This window comes from Marmota monax, unplaced genomic scaffold, assembly GCF_021218885.2.
Source record: "Marmota monax isolate L192 unplaced genomic scaffold, Marmota_monax_Labrador192_F-V1.1 WCK01_AAM20220418_F8-fsc00019, whole genome shotgun sequence".
Taxonomy (NCBI): Eukaryota; Metazoa; Chordata; class Mammalia; order Rodentia; family Sciuridae; genus Marmota; species Marmota monax.
The window spans coordinates 6,079,120-6,101,342 of NW_026695242.1; the positions used below are offsets into that span (position 1 = coordinate 6,079,120).

The 22,223-nt window shown below is 35.5% G+C and overlaps 1 protein-coding gene across 2 annotated transcripts in view; it reads left to right on the forward strand.

Moving 5' to 3' along the window:
* The window catches only part of P4ha1 (prolyl 4-hydroxylase subunit alpha 1), a 65,807-nt gene extending 50,746 nt beyond the window's left edge, over nt 1-15,061 (forward strand). For both annotated transcript variants that reach the window (XM_046419814.2, XM_046419813.2), the window contains exons 10-15: nt 982-1,081; nt 4,987-5,040; nt 8,469-8,534; nt 11,812-11,880; nt 12,671-12,767; nt 14,093-15,061. In XM_046419814.2, the coding sequence (XP_046275770.1) occupies nt 982-1,081; nt 4,987-5,040; nt 8,469-8,534; nt 11,812-11,880; nt 12,671-12,767; nt 14,093-14,163 (457 nt within the window). In that variant the 3' untranslated portion in view covers nt 14,164-15,061. The remainder of the gene's footprint in view (nt 1-981; nt 1,082-4,986; nt 5,041-8,468; nt 8,535-11,811; nt 11,881-12,670; nt 12,768-14,092) is intronic.
* Nucleotides 15,062-22,223: the final 7,162 nt, after the last annotated feature.

A 22,223-nucleotide genomic window follows, 5' to 3' on the forward strand; every position in this document is an offset into this window, starting at 1 on the left:
GTGTGTTTGGATATTTTTATAAAACTTATTTAAATAAAGTAAATAAAATACATGAATTTGTTTCCTATAAAATATTACTATTATATACATATGACTAAAGACCCTTTGACCTCCACCCCAGTTTGTTCCTATACATTATATGAAACAGTTGTTTTCGGTTTAAATGTATTTTTCTAGAATTTTTAGAAATTGCTATTGTAAGCCAGAGCACAGTGATGCTTGCCCACAATCCAGCTACATGTGAGACTGAGGCAAGAGGATTGTTTGAGTCCAGGAGTTAACAGATTGGCCAGGAACATAGTGAGATGTTATTTCAAGGAAAGAAATTCTCAGTGTGGTCTCTTTACATTAATCCAACAATTTTTATAGAAACACTAAAATGATAAAAATATTTTCCTTTCAGTCTCTAACTATAGAATGTGACATCCTTTAAAAAAATATATTCATGGGCTGGGGATGTGGCTTAAGTGGTAGCGCGCTCGCCTGGCATGCGTGCGGCCCGGGTTCGATCCTCAGCACCACATACAAAGAAAGATGTTGTGTCCGCCAAAAACTAGAAAATAAATATTAAAAAAAAATTTCTCTCTCTCTAACTTTCTCTTTAGAAAAAAAAATATATATTCATTAATAAAAAGCACAAACAAGCAAATCACCTAAATGCCTTTAAGCGTTTATAGTCCTATATGTTATGATTTTTAAAATTACAGCTCTTGCCAGGTGCAATGGCATATGATCACAGCTTGGGATGCTGAGGCAGGAGGATTACAAGTTCAAGGACAGCTTGGACAAGTTAAAGAGACCCTGTCTCAAAACAAGAAAAAGGGCCAGTTATATGCATCAGTGGTACAAAACCCCTGGGTTTAGTCCCCATTACTCTTGTTATGTGGGATTCATTCTACTGTCTTTCCCATTCCCCATTACAGCTCTTGATCTTCATGTAATAAAACAATATCAGTAAAACTAATATTCTCTTGTCCTTAGTGCTTGGCTTTCTGGCTATGAAGACCCTGTAGTGTCTCGAATAAATATGAGAATTCAAGATCTAACAGGACTCGATGTTTCCACAGCAGAGGAATTACAGGTAGGTAATCATATTTGCAAGTTATTTTTATAGTTCTTCAAGAAAGGCTTCAGATAAGAACTTTGGACACTGAACAGGCAGTTCTTTATTTGCATGATAGTTGGAAACTGTCAAAAGTAACTGTTGCCTGAAACCATGCAATGTGATTTTAATAATCAGTGGGAGAAATTATAATTGTTCTATGACCTTTGAATTTTGTCAAAACATGAAGTACTATTGAATATGAATGTACAAGGAAATGGAAAGTATGTGACACTAAAACTTACTAAGTACATTATAATTTTTTTTTCATTCCCCAGGCTGTCTGGAGGGTAGCCACTATGAATTTTGACTTTTTAAAAATTTTTGAATTGAAATGTGATTCACATACCATAAAAATTTCACAATCCTAGCAAGAAACCCTAACCATGCCCTTTAAATAGTAATACCATATTCCCCCTCTCTGAACTTCTGGCAACCACTAGTCTTCCTTCTGTCTCTGAATTTGCTTTTGCTAGGTATTTTATATAAGTGGGATCGTCTAATATGTGACCTTTTGTATATTACTTCTTTCACTAAGCATTATATTTTCAAGGTTCATTCATGTGGAAGCATATATCAGTCCTTTATTCCTTTTTTTAAAAAATATTTTTTTAGTTGTAGTTGGACACAACACCTTTATTTTATTTATTTTTACATGGTGCTGAGGATCAAATCCAGTGCCTCGCACATGCTTGGCGAGCATTCTACTGCTAAGCCACAACCCCAGCCCTTCTTTATTTCTTTTTATGGCACAATAATATTCCATTTTGTAGGTAGAATACATTTCATGTATCTGTTCATCACTTGATGGACATTTGGGTTGTTTCTACTTTGTTATTATGAATAACTGCAGTGATCATTTCATGTACAGGTATTTTAAATCCTCTTGGGTATATGCCTAGGAGTTGCTGACTCATATGGTAACATTTTTTTTTGTTCTTTTTAATTATACATGACACAATGTAATTTGATGTATCATACATACATGGAGTATAACTTCCCATTTTTGTGGTTGTACATGATGGGAGTTACATTGATCACGTATTTGCATATGAACATAGGAAAGTTATGTGGGATTCATTCTACTGTCTTTCCCATTCCCCCTCCCTTCCCCACATTCCCCCATTCAATCCGCTGAACTTCTACTCTCCCACACACACCTAATTGTGAGTCAGCATCCACATATCAGAGAGAATATTTGGCTTTTTGGGATTGGCTTATATCACTTAGCATGATAGCCTCCAGTTCCATCCATTTAACAGCAAATGCCATAACTTCATTCTTTTTTATGGCTAAGTAGTATTCCATTGTGTATATGTACTACATTTTCTTTATCATCTGCTGAAGGGCACCTGTATTGGTTCCATAGCTTAGATATTGTGAATTGAGCTGCTATGAACATAGATGTGGCTATATCACTATAGTATGCTGATTTTTAAGTCCTTTGGGTATATGCTGTGGAATGGGATAACTGGGTCAAGTAGTGGTTCCATTCCAGGTTTTCTAAGGAATCTCCATACTGCTTTCCAGAGTGGTTAGCGTTTGGGGATATACCAAATTGTTTTTCAAAGTGATTGAACCATTTTATGTTCTCAGTAGCCATATATGGGGGTTAAAGTTTCTTCACAACCTTAATAGTCGATATTGTCAGTCTTTGTTTTTAGCATAGGTATCCTAATGAGTTTGAAGTACTGTCTCGTGTTTTTGTTTGCATATCCCTATTAGCTAGTGATAATGAACATCTTTTTCCTGTGCTGTTGGCCATTTACTATATCTTTTTGGGAAAAAAAAAAAAGAGGTTCAAATCTGTTGCCCATGTTCAGATTGAATTGTTTGTCAAGTGTTCTTTATATATTCTGGATACCAGTCCCTTTTCAGATGTGGTTTGCAAATATTTGCTCCCATTCTGTGAGCTGTCTTCACTCTAATGGCATCTACTGGCACAAATATTTTTAATTTTGATGGAATCTGATTTGTCAGGGTTTTGTTGTTGTTTATGCTTTTTTAGAAATGATTGCCTAATGCAGGGTTATGAAGATTTACATTTGTGCATTTATCTAAGTGTTGTGTAGTTTTTATTTTCAGTACTGGAAATTAAACCCTCCTCCCTTGCCTTACAAATGCTAAGCACACACTGACACTGCGCTATACCACTGATCCCTAAGAATTTTATAGTTTTCTCTCTTCCATTCAGGTCTTTGATTTTTGAATTAACTTTTGCATATGATATTGTGAGGTAGGCAATCAACTTCATTTCTTTCCTGTGGATATCAATTGTCCCAGAACCATTTATTGAAAAGACTGTTCTTTTCCTATTGAATTGTCTTGGCAAGTCACTTGTCATGATAATTTAAAACAAAAAATAACAGATGCACAGTGACCAGTCACTGACAGCCTTTGAAAGATTGGATATGACTGATTATTGATCATGATGTGTAGCTTTTATTTTACATAGTTACTTGTGGACTGAAGAAATAGCAGCAAAGTTTTACTTTATGCAATTACAGTTAATATACCATGGCAACTGAAATTTGAACTGTGTTTTAGGGTCCTGGTGTAGATAAGCCATAGTAAATGAGATTTAGAACTGTGTAAAGCAGAACTGCCTATATTTATATGTTCTTAAATTGTCATTTATTCTATGGTTATCTGATTATTATCATCAAAAAAAAAAACAAAAAACACTTTGTCGTCTTCTTCTCCAATCTTGTTTTTATTGTAACCTCCATAACCTTTATAACCTCTTCCAAGCAAATTGTGGATTTCTAACAGATTGGTCCACCTACTTAAAACAAAAATAAAATGTCCAGAATAATATACATGACTTGCACTTTCTGTGGGCAGTACTTCTAATTATGATCTCCTGTTTTGTCAGCAACACTCTTTTAGTTACATTCTCCTTTGGTTTTGTCAGCATTTTATGTTGTGATGGAGGGAATTAAGGAAGGCATCATTTTCCGAATAAAAAAACTAGATGTATCCAACATTACAAACATTGTAAATAGGAGAGCTGGAACATAAAAATTAGACCAAGTATCTTTTTTGTTGTTTTTGGGTACTGGGGATTGAACTCAGGGGCACTCAACCATGAGCCATAATCCCAGCCCAATTTTGTATTTTTATTAGAGACAGGGTATTACTGAGCTGCTTAGCACCTCACTGAGGCTGGGTTTGAACTCTCGATCCCCCTTTCTCTTTCCCTCCCTCCCGAGCTGCTGGGATTATAGGCATGCGCCACTGCACCCAGCCCAGAACAAATATCTTATTTCCTTCTTTATCACACTGAGATATTGTCATAACCAACTGAAGTTGTTGGGACCCTTCAGCAGAAATGACTAAATAGATGTAGACCTTTTCCCATTTTACCTTAGCAAAGAAAAAATATTCAAGGGCTGGGAATATAGCGCAAGTGGTAGAGTGCTTGCCTTGCATACACAAGGCCTGGGTTCAAAAAAAAGAAGAAAAAATATTCAAGGAAAGGAATTTATTAAAGTACATTGGAAATTTGCTAGCATTTGGTGCTTTGAGAAACTTTTTTAAAATTTAAATTTCTAAGGAAAATGTATTTGTGAAAATAAATAGCAATCTCAAAATTTTAGTTTAAATTATGTATTTGGAAAAAGCATGTCTCTCAAATATGCTTAAGTGCTTCCTCACTGCAAAAGCAAAAGAGAAAATCACATTAACTAAGTTTCTAAAAATAGCACATAGTAGCTATCCTTAGTTTTTCATTCCTATTTTCTTTGGAATTCTCATTGACTTTAAATGCTTTTTTATTTCTCTTGAAGTTCCTAACCATATAAAAGGCCAAAGTCGGGCTCACAGAATTTTTTTTTTAAAGCATTAATGTTGACAGTTCTTTAATTCATACTTTATTTCTTCAGGTCGCAAATTATGGAGTTGGAGGACAATATGAACCCCATTTTGACTTTGCACGGGTAAGTAAAAGAAATGGAGACCTAACAAATCCACTGAAGCTTAGGTATTACATTGTTAAAGAAAAATTATTCATGACCCTTGTTAAAGATGAAGGCCGACTTAGTTCAATAGAGGACTATTGAGTTAGATAAGTATAGGGACCACTGCAGTCAGATTTTGCAGTGAGGGAGAGCTTAACTCCAAATACAGTAAGGAAAAATGAAAAATTATGGAAGAGTAAGAGAAGAATCTTGCTGCAGAAAGGGCAGAGAGATCATATTCACTTAGGGGATAAAAGATGAGGAACCTGATTAGATATTGAGGATGGGTAATCCTGGCTAAATTAACTTTAGCAGGATTCTTGCTTAAATGCAGAAGTGAACACAGAAGCCTGGAATTTGGGGCCTAGTTGAAGAGAGATTTTGGAGGGACCTGAGTAGAGTTGGTCAAGAAGAGAATGTCAACATATTTATTCCGTTATTTTAGTGTTATAAATCCAGAGCGAATATATACTCTGCAAAGCCTTTTTAGCAGTAAAAAACACCTAGATACCTGAGAAAGTATTTAAGATACTTGGTTAAGTGCATTGGTAAGCTTGGAAGAAAGTAAAGGATATTCCCAAAGACAAACTGAACAAAGACACCTAGAGACCAAAATTAGATGGATAACAGGAGACAGAAAAGCTGATGCCAGAGGCACGTACCTGCAAGAACCCAGATTACCAGCTCAGGGAGAGGATCTGCCACAATGTGAGCTGCTGCACCTGAACCGCCAGTATCACACCTAAATCTCCAGAAGAATTACACCTTCAGTGAAGGAAAGAGTGGGTTTAAAAACAATCTATCCTGGCTGGGGTGGTATGGGACGCTGCTTCTAGAAGTATAGGCCTACCCTCACATGAATCTGCGTTTTGAATTTTTACTACTCTGGAAAAGAACAGAGTGTTCAGCTAGGTGGTATTCCTTGCTGTGTCAGAAACAAATTCATATCCTGTCTAGAGAGAGACAATACTCATTGGAGCACTTAAGCTATAAACATTTTTTAAAAATCACTAACTGGTAATAAATAAGACACTGTTGGTAGGACTAAAGCAATTGACAGATATCCCCAGGATTTTACATACTAAAATTTATCAGATACATAATATAAAATACTTACATAGTACTTAGAGAATGGGACAAAAGAAACTATAAGAAGGAATTTTTATACTTAAAAAATAAGGGAAGTTTCAAATTAAAAAATAATTGAGAATTAAATTGTAATGGCTAAGTTCAAAACAGAATAGAGACAGATGAAGTGAATTCATATGAATTCTGAACCAATAGATCTGAAGCAATTACATGAACGCATTTTCAGACAGGAAAATAAACAAAAGAAGCCAGGCATGGTGGTGTGTGTCTGTAGTCCCAGCTACTTGAAGCTGAGGCAGGAGGATCACTTGAGCCCAGAAATTCCAGAGCAGCCTGAGCAACATAGTAAGACACTATCTCAAAAAAACAAGAAAGATCTAGAGAGCTTAGAGGATAGAGGATAATAATATTAAAGCAATTTATAAAAGTTTGTGCTGCTTGCCAAGTACTCTTGATTTAAGATTAATACATGTTAGTCTCTTTTTACTTCTTTTATATATTCGGCTTTAAAGTATAGCATTACCAATCTTAATTTAATCTTTATTATAATGACGGAATTCTAAGGAATGTGCCTCATGTATCCACAGCATTCTTGATCACCATTATGAAACAAGGGTTGATTTTTTTTTTTTGATATTTTTAGTTGTAGATGGACACAATACCTTTATTTTGTTTATTTAGTTTTATGTGGTGCTGGGGATCAAACCCAGGGCCTCGCACATGCTAGGCAAGCACTCTACCACTGAGCTACAACCCCAGCCTGGTAGATTCTTTTTCATAGAAAACAGTCTATATTTTATAAAAACCCTCTACTGGCTTAATCCCCAAATCTTGGGCCTTTTTTCTATCAAGACATGTAAAGCCTGTTTTCCTTCTATTTTCAGTTTTCAAAGATATGAAGGTTTTTGATGGTGTAGAAAACTATACAGTTAAATCCTTGAATTACAAAACTAAGTTGTATGTTTTTAACTTTTTATTTTTAATTATTAATTCATGGGAAGTAGTAAACATACATTCAGGGAGGTCCCATGCACCCCTCATCCATCCTCCCCCAATGTTAATATCTTGCATAACTTTAGTATTGTCAAATATCCAAACCTGGAATTTGGCATTAACACATCCACCAAGAGTATGCATATTATACCAATTATGTGCACTTGTTTCTGTGTGGCTCTATGCAGTTTTAGCACATGGTGTAGCTTTATGCAATTACTACCACAGTCAAGATGCATCACTGTAGCATCACAGCAGTGTTCCCTTGCAGTACTGCTCTAAAGCTACATAGAAACTTTCTAGTGGGGTTGGGAGGGGGAGCAAGGGAGGATTAGACGAACTCTAGATAGGGCCAGGGGAAGGGAGGGGCCATGGGTGTAGGAAAGACGGTGGAATGAGATGGACATCATTACCCTAAGTACATGTATGAAGACATGAATGGTGTGAGTATACTTTGTATACAACCAGAGATATGAAAAATTGTGCTCTATATGTATAATATGAACTGTAATGCATTGTCATATATAACAAATTAGAATAAAAAATTTAAAAAAACTTTAAAAAAGAAACTTCCTCCTCCCATCCCTAACTGCTGGTGACCAATAATCTGTTCCATTTCAGTTAGTTCATAAATGTTATATTAATGGAACCATACAGTATGTATCCTTTTGAGATTGTGTTTATTTACCAAGCATAAAATTTCCTCGAGGCACACATCAACAGTGAGTTTTTTATTGCTTGGTAGTATTCCATAGCATAGATGCACCTCAGTTTACCAATTCACAAATCAAAAAACATTCGGATTGTTTTCAATTTTGGGTTATTACAAACAACGGTATACAAATTTGTGTGAAAGATACATTTTTATAAATGCCAAGAGATTTTTATGTATTTTAATTTAGATTTAAGTAGATAGATATGAAGTCTTCAACCTCATTATTGTTGACTATCCAAAAGAAAGACAATCAGAATTGCAGTAAGTATTTGAGGAGGTTATAAGCTGAAAATTAATCTCCGTGTAAATTTTTTATCCATAGAGAATATACTTCATGAATGTAGCTATGAGGTGGCTGTAATGTCTTTTAAATAATCTATAGTCATTTAATGCTGGCTACTATTGTTTAGGCTAACAAATCTGTTTTTATCCCGCTAATGATGGAAGTACCAGTCTCAACAGATATTTAAGCAGCTATTGTGTATGCTTATGGACATTATAAGGGAACAATTTGGCTTATCATTCAGCTTATTACTACTGATGTTTAGTTATTATTAGAGTATTTGCATTATTGAATTTTATATCATTGAATTCATTGTTGCATTCACAGAAAGATGAGCCAGATGCTTTCAAAGAGCTGGGGACAGGAAACAGAATTGCTACATGGCTGTTTTATGTAAGTTATGGCTAAATTTAAGTTGGGATTTGATCACATAATATTTAGATGTACTCAACTAAGATTCTTCAGCATTATTCCTATTTAACATCCTAGTTTACAGTTAACTTAGTTTGTAATATAGAAGTTCAGTGTAGAAATTTGGAAAACTTTAAATTTAGTTAATATTCAAATATTAATGATTAATAGAATTGTTTTGTGATGTATAATTAATATATGTAAAAGCCCATATATTCACATATTTTAGTAAACTTTTCTAAATTAGAATTTTTATTGAAGTATCATGTCAGAAGAATATACATATTAAGTATATATCTTGGTAATTTTGCACAAAGTGAACACATCTGGTAACTGGTACCCAGATCAAATAGGGCTTTTGGAGTACTGCAATGTGCTATCAGCAGTAAACAACTCTGACATTGTTAGTTTCAAAACACCGATCTTTTTAAAAACTTTATATAGACATAAATGTAAAATGAAATTGGTATGTGTGATGTTGAGGTTTAAACCCATTAAGTTTCAGTCATATTCTACTTTTCTATTGTTGCATAACAAATCACCCCAAAACTAAGTGGTTTAAAATAACAGTCCTTTTGGAGCTGGAGTTGTAGCCTCACATGTGTGAGGCACTGGGTTCAATTCTCAGCAACACATATAAATAAATGAACAAAATAAATGTCCAAAGTCTAAAAAAAATTTTTTTTTAAATAACAGTCCTTTTAATATTATCTCATGGTTATGAGGTTGACTTGGCTCAATTCATGATTCCTGCTCCAGATTTCTCACACATTTGCAGTCAGATGTTTGGTATTAGGGTCATCTTGAAGCTGAGGTTGAAACTGGCTCTTTGTACAGCATACTTCAAGTCTAGTCAATCCATGTGACCTGTGTTTCCTCACAGCATAGTGTCTGGATTGCAAGACCAAGCATCCCAAAAGAACAATGCAAAAGTACAAGGCATTTTTATAACCTACCCTCAATGTCCTTCAGTGTAATAAGTGTAATTTTTGCTCTTTATTATATTAATTAAAGCAATCATAAAGCTCTGCCCAGCTTCAAGATGAGGGAATATAAGTTCGACCACCTGAGATGAGTGTCAGTGTCATATAAAAAGAGAATGTATGGGCTGTGGGTGTAACTCACTAGTAGCATGGTTGTGGATTAGCATGCATGAGACCCAAGGCTCAATCTTGGATCTCATGCATGCTAATCCACAACATTAGCATGCATGAGACCCAAAACAACAAAAAACATGTAGAATGAAGCATACTGTGATGAATATATCCATATTTGGAATACAATACATATTTGGAAAATATAATTTGCTACAAGGCTATGACCTTTAATTTTAAAGATGTATTTTATAACTAGACTAAGTTTTGCTTATTTCATTATTTCCATCTCTTACCCTTATTAGACTTTTATAGAATTATCTTTGCTATCTGTGGTATCTTGCTCCCTATCAATATCTGTCTTTGCTCAGTCTATTTTCTTCCTCTCTCCCTGCCTCCATTCCACCTTCTCACCCTCTTATCCTCCCCTCTCTCCTGTCTTCCGAATTGCATCTCCCTCACAACTCCATCTAGTTTCTGAAAGGAGGTAAGGTACATTACTAAGTTTCATATAAAATAAAGTGAAAGAAATATCACCGAGGAAAAACCAGAAGAGAAACTGGTACAGTGTATAATTTTATGCTGTAAAAGCTTACATACTTTCTAGAAGTGAGTTCTCCATAGAGGTTGTACCAAATCGTCCTACCTCTAAGTGTGATACATTTGTCAGACTTACTTGATCTGTATATCTTCCACTCACCAAATTGGCAGTTATTTAATTTTGTATTTCTCTTAGAAAGGTTTATTTAGGATCTTACATATTTTCAGAGGTTTTAGAGCCATTTGTGTTTCCTTAGTTTCTGGGTTTGTTTCTCATATGTCTTTGCTTTATGAATATTGATGTTATATTATTTGGCCTATTAGATTATGTTAGATTATTGTTTTTTCCTTCTTAATGTATACACTCTTCGTATTTTTCTAAAATAGTTGAATAGCATTTGATTAGTATTCATTTCTTAAATTTAAATACTATTTCCAGGTGAGCCACATTGCATTTATATTTATTTTTCCTATCATGCATAACATTTAAATATCTCCAAGGTTGATTTTCTCATTGCTTAAGAGATAAGCTCTTCATTATTATACATTCATTCTTGTGAAATACCCTTCATTAATACTTTTTTCCTTGATTTAGTCTGTCTGATGTGAGATCATACTTTGTATTTTGGGGGTGGCAATATTACCCCCCAAAATCTTATCTTTGTATTTATAAGTCTTATTTTAGATAAGCTGATATTACACATAGACTTTTGTTATCACAAAGCAAAACCTAATGTGTTGTGTTGCTTTTAATTTTTTTTAATATTTATTTTTTAGGTGTAGATGGACACAACACAATGCCTTTTATTTTTATGTGGTGCTGAGGATCAAACTTGGGTCCCGCCTGTGCTAGGCGAGCGCTCTACCGCTGAGCCACAATCCCAGCCCCTGTTGTGTTGCTTTAAAAAAAAAAAAAAAAAAAAATTCACGATATGATCTATACTTACTTTACCTTATTTTGGTGCATGTGCTTGTTAATTTGAAATGTTTGTTTTTAATTCTATGTTTCCTTCATGACTAACTTAATATAACCCTTTCATTTTTAACATAATTGGTTACCTAGCATGAGAACAATAAAGCTGATTTCTTCATTTAAATTTTATTTAAAGAAATATTTGTTGAGTACCTACAGTTCTTGAGTTACTATTCTAGAAGCTAAAGATCAGAAGTGCAAAACAAATGACATTCTTGTCTCCATGGAGATTACATGTTATTTATTTAACACAATACCTTGATTTCACTTATTTATTTTTATGTGGTGTTGAGGATCGAACCCAGGGTCTCACACATTTGAGGTGAGCGCTCAACCGATGAGCCACAACCCCAGCCCAAGAGATTACATGTTAATGCAATAAAATAGATGTTTATGCCTGTTACTTGATTTATTGGTTTCAAGTCATTTCATTTTCCCTGTTGATATAAAAGAAGTGCCTATCTCAAATTATATCCCCATCTCCCTTGCTGTTAAGCATGCTTTCGTAGTGTTTTTCTGAGTATCATGCAAAGACCAGCCATGTAAATAGGAATCTATATGTCCCTGGTGTTCTAAAGTTCAATATCACGTTTTCCTCATTGGCATGTTTTACTTTATAACACTTTTGATGATGCCCTCTTGTTTCTTGTAGATGAGTGATGTGTCTGCAGGAGGAGCCACTGTTTTTCCTGAAGTAGGAGCTAGTGTTTGGCCCAAAAAAGTAAGCTGGGTTTGTTGTGGGAGTTTTGTTTTTGTCTGTTTTTCCCCTGAGAAGGAGATGCGCTTGTATTTCATGGTCTGATTGTTAAATTTTTAAAGGTAGTATCCTTTAAGGGATATATTATCTCTAGATTTATGGCACAAATTACCGTGAGATGAGTAACAACCAGGGATTGGTATTTAAAAGTTCTTATCCCTAACATTGGTTTTCAGACATTTTTTTCCTCTTCACATTGCTAAAACAAAGATAATGAATCTAGTCATAGCAAATACTCTCGTCAAGAAGCTTTGTGTTATTAACTTTTTTAAATAATCAAGGAAGGTTTCTGAAGTGATTTTCACTTGCAGAATTAAATTAGGGGGAAGTATAATGCTTCCCCAGAGGATAACAAATATTTAACTATAGAAAGTGATAACGTAGGGCTGGGGTTGTCGTAGAGTGCTTGACTAGCACAGCGTGAGGCACTGGGTTCAATCCTCAGCACCACATGAAAATAAAGGGAAAAGAAATGTTTATTAAAAAACAAACCAAAAAAAAAAAAAAAGAGCCCAGCTATGTTGAACACCTGTAATCCCAAAAATTTTTTTTAAAAAAAGTTATAATCTGGCATTTTTAAAAATTTATTTTTAGCTATAGTTGAACACAATACCTTTATATTATTTATTTATTATGTGGTGCTGAGGATCGAACCCAGGCCCTTGCACATGCTAGGCAAACGCTCTACCACTGAGCCTCAACCTCAGCTAACCTGGCATTTTATTTGGGGATAATTTTGAATTGTTTCCCACAGGGAACTGCTGTTTTCTGGTATAATCTGTTCGCCAGTGGAGAAGGAGATTATAGTACACGGCATGCAGCCTGTCCAGTGCTAGTTGGAAACAAATGGGGTAAATATTTCTTGTATTCCATGAAAAGAACGTCTTATTTCAAAACTCGTAATCTACACCTTAAAACAAAAGCACTTCCTGCCATAGATTTGCTTCATATGACTAACATTGATTGTATGGGATTCAACCAAGGAAGTCCCTGATCTTTATATAAATTTTCATTTTTTCAGATCAGAATTTTGATGACAGATATTTTTAACTGCATTTCCACCTGTTCTTATAAGAAACATTGACTCAAAGGTGATAAAACATCTTCTCCTCGGAGGCTTAGAGTTTGATTTATGAATTCTTAGTATAGAATCTCAAGCAGTATCATGCAGTACACACTAATACAAAGGGAGTCATATCTTGTTTATAACCTAAGTTTGGGGAAGCCTTCTGCAGGCTCTTTTCCTCTAAATTGGCAATGGTGAATCGAGAGCCTGAATTAAAGCAGCAGCAGAAGGGTTAGGGAACAAATAAAAGATTCAAGAGATAAGAAATCCAGAGCTGGGTGTGGTAGCGTGTATTTGCAATCTCAGCAACTTGGGAGGTTGAGGCAGGAGGATTGCAAGATCAAGGCCAGCCTGGACAACTTAGCAAAACCCCATCTTAAAAAGTAAAAAGGGCTGGGAATGTGGCTCAGTACGTAAGCACTTCTGAGTTGTCTCTGGTACCAAAATAAAAATAAGAAGAAGTGACAGTTTGATGAATAGCAGTCAGATTCAAGGGATAGTAAAAAAGCAGTTAAGAAATAAGGTATGTAGTTTATGATACTGGAGATGAAGGAGGAAAAAAAAATTTTTTTAAATATTTTTTTAGTTGTCATGGACCTTCATTTTATTTATATATGGTGCTGAGAATTGAACCCAGAGCCTCACACATGCTAGGCAAGCACTCTACCACTGAGCCACAACCCCACTCCGAAGGATAAAATTTTAAAAAATATATCCCAAAGAAGTTAATTATCTAGGAACCAAGGAAAATTAATGAGCACATAATAATAGTAATTGATCAGAGTTGCTCTTCTATATGGGAGAGTTTACATTCATTTTTATTTTGGATGTCATATTTAGAGCAGGGCATTGTTTTACCTTTCAATCTGAATCCTATTTGTACTCATTTCAAGCCTCATTTTGGAAGCTTTGGGAAACTCGCACATAGACTCAAATGTATATACACATACAAGTACATAACAAAATCATATATTTCCAGGCCCAGTGTTTAAAGTAGTGTCTGCCTTTATCTGGTTTTGGTCTTGAACTCCTAGTCCTTGTTGAAACTTTGTTACAGACTAGCATTTAGAAGGGAAGAAAATTAATTTTTTTTTTTTTTCCTCCTCACAGTATCCAATAAATGGCTTCATGAACGTGGACAAGAATTTCGAAGACCATGTACCTTGTCAGAATTGGAATGACAAATAGGCTTCCCTTTCCATTCCTATTGTTGTACTCTAATTAGTGTCTGATACAGTTCCTAGTCCTAACCTTTGAGAGTTTACAATTGACTAACACTCCATGATTGATTCAGTCATGAACCTCATCCCGTGTTTCATCTGTGGACAATCACTTTGTGGGTTTTTTCCTTTTAAAATAGTAAATCACCACATTGCATAGAACTTTAAAGTTCAGTTGATACCACAGGAAATGAGGCAAAGTTAAAAATGAAGAATTTTATATTTTAAAGAATTTTTTTGGCAGGATAAAATATAATTGTGATTTTAATATTCCACTATATCTCCATTGTTGTGTAGTAGGCCAGAACAAATGCCTTACAGTGTCATACTAACCAAGTCTTCCTGTTTATTTTCTGAATCTGCTCAGACAATAGTAATAATCTAGGGCTCTGATCTGGGTTCTAGATGGTTGCCCCCTCCATACACTATTCAAAGCTGTTTTGGTAAGTTTTTAAAGAAAATGTATTTTGCTACTGCCCCTCTTTTCTCATAGCTCCTCTTTAGTGAATTAAATGAGTTAAAATACTTAAGTTTTTTTAACAGAAAGTCTTCCATAACACTAGGCATTTTTGTCTTTTTCATTTTTCTTAAATGACTGATTTTTTTTTCCCGGAAATTTTGTTGTTTCTTAGTGCCAGTACCTTGCATCTTATTCCTACTATAGCAGGGTGGTGATGTTGGCATTCTGATTAAATATTGTGCCTTATAAGACTGGAATTTTAAAAATGTACAGGTCCTTTCAATGAGGGAATTGATTTTTTAAAAAATACTTCTTAAAAAACCAAAATGTTTTTTAAAAATTCTGAAATGTGTTGTGACAACGACCTATTTATGATCTTAAATCTTTTTTTAAAATGTTTGTTTTCTGTGTATTTCTTATTTAAATCGAACGTCTAATATAGCAATAGTAGTTTGATTCTAATTTATGTTACCTAATACACAAGATTTAGGTTTATAAACTCTTGGTTTTCACTCACACTGATAACACATTATTATGGGCCAAAGACTCTGAAGTTTCAGATAAATTAATCGGTCAAATGTGTTTCCATTAGGCTAGGGATTTTAGCTCAGTGGTAGAGCTCGCCTAGTATGCACAAGGCTCCAGGTTTTATATCCCCAAAATAACAGGAAAAAAAAAGTTTGTTTTAGAGAGCTTTGCTTTGGTTAGTTTTGGGGTTATTACATTAATGGTACTTAAGGCTTTCTCCTATTCAGAAATAGGGTATGATAATAGAAAGCTGTGAACTTATGTTAATTAACCCCGACTTTTTACTTGTGGTGAATCCTGATTCTTTATCCTTTTGCATTTTGAATATGTAAGGAAGGTTTCCATTTGATTCTGTGGGGAAGTAGCTATTATTTTTACCTATGTATAAATGAAGTACAAAGTTCCTTTCTCTCAGCTACCATCTGTTCCACCCCAAGTATTTTAGACAAAAATATTAAGTCTAGCATTTTCATTTGTTTTCACTTTTTTAGGCTGAGGATGTTGGGATGTACCTCAGTGTTAGAGCACATGCTTATTAGCATAAATGAGCACATGCTTATTAGCATAAATGATATCCAGAGTTCAATCCCCAGAACATCAATAACAAAAATTTCTAATCAAGATTGAAGCAACAAATTCAAAAGTATAGAAATAAGATGGGTATTCAAAGCATAGAAAATAAAATGTATTGCCATTATGTGTTTTAGCAAGTAAGATAACTTTCACAAGGAAGTTGCATAGTCCATGACCTTACAAATTATCTCATTATATTCACCCAGAATCCCACATGGGGATTGGTAAACTCCTTTCAGAGTTAGGTCTCAATAGAACCCACCATAGTTTCATAAGTATCAGTGATTGTTCCTTCCAATGAAAAAGGAGGAAAAAAAAATAGGAAGCTTGGGGTCTAGCTGTCACAAGTTTTTTTTTTTTTTTTTCTTTTTCCTTTTTCTTTTAATGCTGACCTTTCAAGTTAATGAGCTGAACTCTCATGGAAAATGTGGAAACTGGTTTCTTCACCAACCCTAGGCCTATCCTTCAAATTTAGAAGTTTCATTGTTAACTGATGTATCCACCAGAACATCCTAAACAGCAGGATATGTGAATATGATAGCTAGGTCATGACCTAGTAAAAAAAGACCAAGGCAACTGTAGGATTCTTTGGCTAAATGAGAAATACAATGATGAAAGAAGCAATTAGCCATTTACTTCAGTAAAAATCTTACTGTGTGAAAGGGTTGTAAGCAGTAAAATATGTAATTTATTGACTAATTTTTATGTGTATATGAATGAAATCTTATTGCTGATAAAAATCTGAATATCTATACATAAGCATGTATAGATTTATATGTAAGGTGCATGCCAGGTGACTACTTATACCCAGATAATTGAATAATGAATGTATGTGCCAGACATCATGGGCTAAATAGTTGAATGGGAAAGTTATACTGTAATAATACCAAAACATCTTCATGAGTAACTGTAATCATTCAATCAAGAATAGATAATTGTGAAATAAAGATTGCAAGGAGAAAGCAGAACAGAAAAATGACATTTTAATCTGATTAGTCAGCAACATAAGAGCAAATCTCTTTCTCTTGGTAGCACCTATTTTTACTGTGTTAAGTTAGGTATTTTAGAAGGAATAATATTGGGTAAGTTAGAGAGGAGTGAATTACCAACACTAGAATATTATCAATTACCAGATCAGAATAATGTTAATTTCATATTCTTCTAATGTCTTTGAATATTATCCTACCACTCTGGTGTTTTGCAAAATTTAACTACAGTAGACAGGTTCTTGGTTGTTTACTTTAACTTTTGAGGGTTTTTAAGTTCATTTTCTATATAAACATCACCTTCAATTAAATCTAAATTTTGACACAGGAAGACTGATAAAATAGCCTGCTGTTGATGTTTTGTAACTTACTAAATGTACAAGCAGATATTAAGTAAAAGGAAACCGGTGGAGTGTAAACTCTGGTTTCCTCAGTAACCCTGAGCCTATCCTTTATTCTGCTTTTGGTGGCCTTCTTGAACTTCTTTTGCAGTACTATTTTATTGAAGTTAATTGTACAAAGCAAGATAATCACAGAGAAACTTGAAAACTTTCAAGGGAAAGTTTCCTAAATTATGTCATTCGATCCTTCTAATTTCCTAATAGACTTATTTTTAAAAATCTGTTTTAGGCTAAGCACCTTACAGAATTCAGAATAAAACATTTTAAATATAGAGTGACAGGCACTTTTACACTTCAGTGTTTTTCAGGAGAATTAACCTTTTCTTAGGAAAATCATTCACATAAACTCCACAAAAATCAGAATTATTACCTTATCTACTTCAAAGTCACAGTTTATCTCCATTGCAAAGTGGTTTTATATGGGTTTAGATATTATTTAAATCATATATAAGATAACTACATAATGGTTAACTTCTAACAGGTATTGATCTTATCCTTTGATGCCTTTATAATAATATTGCCATTGTCTAATCTTTATTTTTATGTGGTGCTGAGGATCAAACCTAGGTCCTCACACATGCGAGGCAAGCACTTTACTGCTGAGCCACAACCCCAGCCCTCTAATCTTAAAAGATGAAATAATTTACATAATAATTGAACTTAGTTATGTTCTATTTTTACTTTTAAAAGGCAAAAATTACTTGAAGTTTGTGACTTCTGAAAACACCTTTTAGACTTTTACCATGAAACAGAAAAAAAAGTCCTAACTAAAAATAATCAGTGCTATCTTTCCCACATTCTCATTTTATTTCTTTAACTATGGGGAAAGTCTACGGAAAATTCAAGAAAAGCAATAATAAAAGTGCTCTGAGTGTGATTTGTAGATGAGCTACCCTGGGGTTTCTTATTTAACGTTAAGGACCTTACATCAAAATCATATTACATCAAGAACACATTTAATTCAGTTTTTTTTTTATTGCAAGACTTTCTAGATGAAAGCAATGTGTTATTTACATTGTGGAAAAATTCCTTATTTCAGTGAAAACCATCACGTTTAAAGTAAAATTTTTAAATTCCCAGTGTCCTAGAGAGAACCGAGCAGAACTTATTTTCAGTATTCTGACTTGTCTGGGAGTTGCCTAAAGGACTAGTCTGTCTCACCTAACTCAGAGCTTGCAGGAAGCAAGGAGGCAGCTGGGGAAAACCTGCAGGACTCTAAGCCATCACCCTGGCTGATCTCAAGGCTCAGAACATTGCCCACTCCTAGCAGAGGTTGTCCTTGGCATGAATGCAGGTTCAACCAAAAACGAAAAGACAGATGAGAAAACAAACCTAACCTTCAAAGGGAGCAAGGGTGGTAGAGACCATCTGGGAAGACATAGACCTCAGAGGACTAGACAGGACTTTAATATACCTGTTTGCAGTATACCCAGAGAACTAAAGGGAAACATGGACGGACTACGGGGTGTAGGAAAATGCTACGTGAACAAAATCAGATTATCAACAAGAATATGTAAAATGGAGCTAAACAAATTCTGACACTGAAATATGTAATAACCGAATTGAAAAATTCACTAGAGCAATTCAACAGCACACCAGAACTCAGGTTAAGATTGTTTATAACATTAGGATGTTACATGTAATTCCCGTGATAACCACAATTTATACAAAAGGAAAACAAGGGAACCAAAACATGTTACTATTAAAAAAAAAAAAAAGTCAACACAAAGGAAGCCAATAATGGGGGGAAAAATGGGAGAAAAAGCTGTAAGACAAAACAGAGAAATCCTTCCCTAACAGTAATCTCTTTAAATTTAGTAGTGTAGATTATCCAATCAAAAAGACAGATTGGCATAAAGGATTAAAAAAAAAAAAGGATTCAACTATATGCTGTCTGTAAAATACTGTAGATTTAAAGACACAGGCTCAAAATGAAAGGATGGAAATATATATTCCCTACCAAAATCCCCAAGAGTTTTGCAGAAATACAAAAATCCCTCCTAAAATGAATAAGGAATCCCAAAGCACTTTAAATGGCCAACAATCTTGAATAGTTGTAGAAGTCTCATAATGCTTCAACATTTACTGCAAAGTTAGTCATCAAAATAGTGTGATACTGGAAGAAAGAGACAACTGGAACAGAAGAACAAGCAAAAAGATAAATCCTAATTTAAAAACCAAGGGGCGGGGGGGCTGGGGATGTGGCTCAAGCGGTAGCGCACTCTCCTGGCATGCACAGGGTGCTGGGGTCATCCTCAGCACCACATAAAAATAAAATAAAGATGTTGTGTCCACCAAAAACTAAAAAATAAATATTAAAAAATTCTCTCTCTCTCTCTCTCAAAAAAAACCCAAAAAACCAAGGGGGAAAAATACTTGCAAATAGGCACATTTCTCCAAAGATAAAACACATGTGAAGGTATGCCATATCACTAGTCATTAAGGAAGTGTAAAATCAGAACTATAATACTTTACGATTACTATTTTTAAAAAATGTTAGCTAGGTGAGGAAATTGGAATTCTTGCATTTCTGGAAGGAATATAAAACAGTATAACTGCTGTGGAAAATATGAAAATCAAAACTTGATTTCCTAATCAAAAGTTAACATGATCCAGCAATTCCATTTCTGGGTAATACACACTCAGATGAAAGTACATATTATATAGTTGAGTACGAAGAAAAATCAGAGAACTACTATATACAAATCAGGTTTAAAAGATGTTATGGCAGTAGAAATAAAATGTTACTTATGTTCAAAAGAGATAATTCATAGCTTTGAGGGCCCAGTGGTGGTAAGAGATTCCATGTGGTGGTAGGTAGGTAGGGACATTGAGGGATGAAGTCCTCATGACTCAGAGGACATTCAGAATGTAGACAGGCTTTAGAAATTGAAGGGGAGATGGGGGAAAGTTGGGAAAAGTGGGAAATGAACACTGATAAACATACAGAATAGAAAGAAATGGAAAATACGAAGAAAAAAAAGAAAGGACCAGATCATGAAGTTGCTGGAATCCCAGGTGAAGAAGTTTGTCTTGATTTGGTAAAGGATGGGGAAGAATGAAAGTCTATTGAAAAGGGATGGGAGGGACAGAGGGCCCTTATGGCAACTCATAAACTTAATTTAGAGAAAAGGCAGTCACAGGAGAGCTAGTTGTAGAACTCTGCATTCTAAAAGTTAAAAACTACCCTGCTGAGGAACACTTGTGGGTATTGTAATTATGTGAAGGAGAGAAATACTACAGAGGTCACCCTTTCCCCAGGGGCCTCTATACACATAGTCAATCTTTTAAATAAACATTAAATAGCCTTTCCTCCCTTCTATCATCATTCATGGCCTACAAAGGGAATGCATGTTAGTCCTTTTACCCACATCAAGGGGAGTCCATGTTTTCAGTCTCTCCACATCAGCCCTGGGCTGCTTTGTGGTAGTTTCAGATTTAATGTGCAGCTCAGAGTCATTAAATACACATCCAGGTCCCAGCTTTGATTTGGATTCTCCAAAACTTGGATTTATGGTGAAACTAGAGATCACATATTTCTCTAGGACCTCCAGTAATTCCTTGAGGGTTACCTGTTACAGCACTTGCCTTAGACGTCAATCACAGCTCCCAGTGGCCCATTGCATATGAAGCTCCCAGGCCAGAAATTATTGGAATAAAGCCTGGCAATCAAATGGGTTTGTTCAGAGCACCTACCTTGTTCCCAACCCCTTGCTAATGTTCCCAATCCCTTGCTAACTGTGATGCAAGGAGGGGTGTGACAAGGCCTTAGTAGAGAAAACATGGATACACAGAAGGTCTAAATAAAACAAAAGTTAGCAATAAAACTAAAATGAGTGTCCTAGTTTGGGTTTCCCCAAAAGCAGTCCCTGGGGAGGAGGGTTTGGCTGCCAGTAGTATACTTGTGAGGTGGCCTGAGTAGAGGGAAAGAGGGGAAGAAGACAGGAAAAGGAGGAAGACAACAAAATGGTGTGTTACTTCTGTGGGCACCTGGGCCTTAATTCAGCAGGGGACTGTCAGTAACAATATGAAACAAATACATCCCAGAATTCTCTCTCTGCTCATGGCAAAGGTTTTTATATACCAGCTGCCATCATGCATTTGGTAGGACTGCCCCAGGGTCATTTCTCCCTGAGGTACTTCCACCCATCTGTACCAAGACAGCAGAGGCGGCTCAGCAATCAGAGAAAGCCTTTAGGCAAAACTATTACTGTGCTGGTAGCTGGGACAATCCTGTTCTGCAGGACTGAACAGTATGAGCATAGCAGGAGTCACTGACAGCTGCTGCTCCCCCGGATGAGGCAAACCAAGGCTTACAGGAATTAGGCGACCTTCGACAGTAGGGCTGGACCAGCACCAACAAAGTAGGAGCAATAGTATCCAGTCCGGATTAAGGGAATGGCATTGGAATTAGGCAGTCCTAAATTTGAGTCCTGGTTTAACCATTCACAATCTAACCTTGGACAAATTGTTCAGCCTGTTTTATTACCTTCATATGTACAGTGGTAATAGTACCAGGGCAGGCATACAATAAATGCTCAATAGGTGATGGTCACTGTTAGAGTTAAGCTAAATTTTATACAAGAATAAGTTAAACTGAGCCATGAAGGTCAGATTTGACCAGGCAGAGGAAGGCTTTCCAGAAGAGAAATTTTGTGATTAAAGACTGTTGAGGCTAGAACTGCAGCTCACTGGTTGAAAGCTTGCCTGGACTGTGCAAGGCTCTAGGCTCCATCCCCAGCACAGGGGAGGGTGGAGTGGTGAGTAAATAGAGTATGCTGTGCTTCCTATTCCCTGACTGGCTTCCTTCTCTGCCATGTATGTAGGGCTTTCCAGGTAGGACCCATGTGAGGCTATCTTCTCCATCTACCTTAACCTCTGGATTCGTATGGTCACTTCATCCTGCCTCTCCATTTGCCCATTTTCCATCTTCTAGCAGGCTTGCAAAGTCACAGTAAGGGTTACTGCATACAGCACAGACTAACATCCTGAATATAACAGGTACACAAGCACACACAAACACATGCGTGCACACATACACACCTGGCCCTGGAAAACTGTGGGAATGGGAGG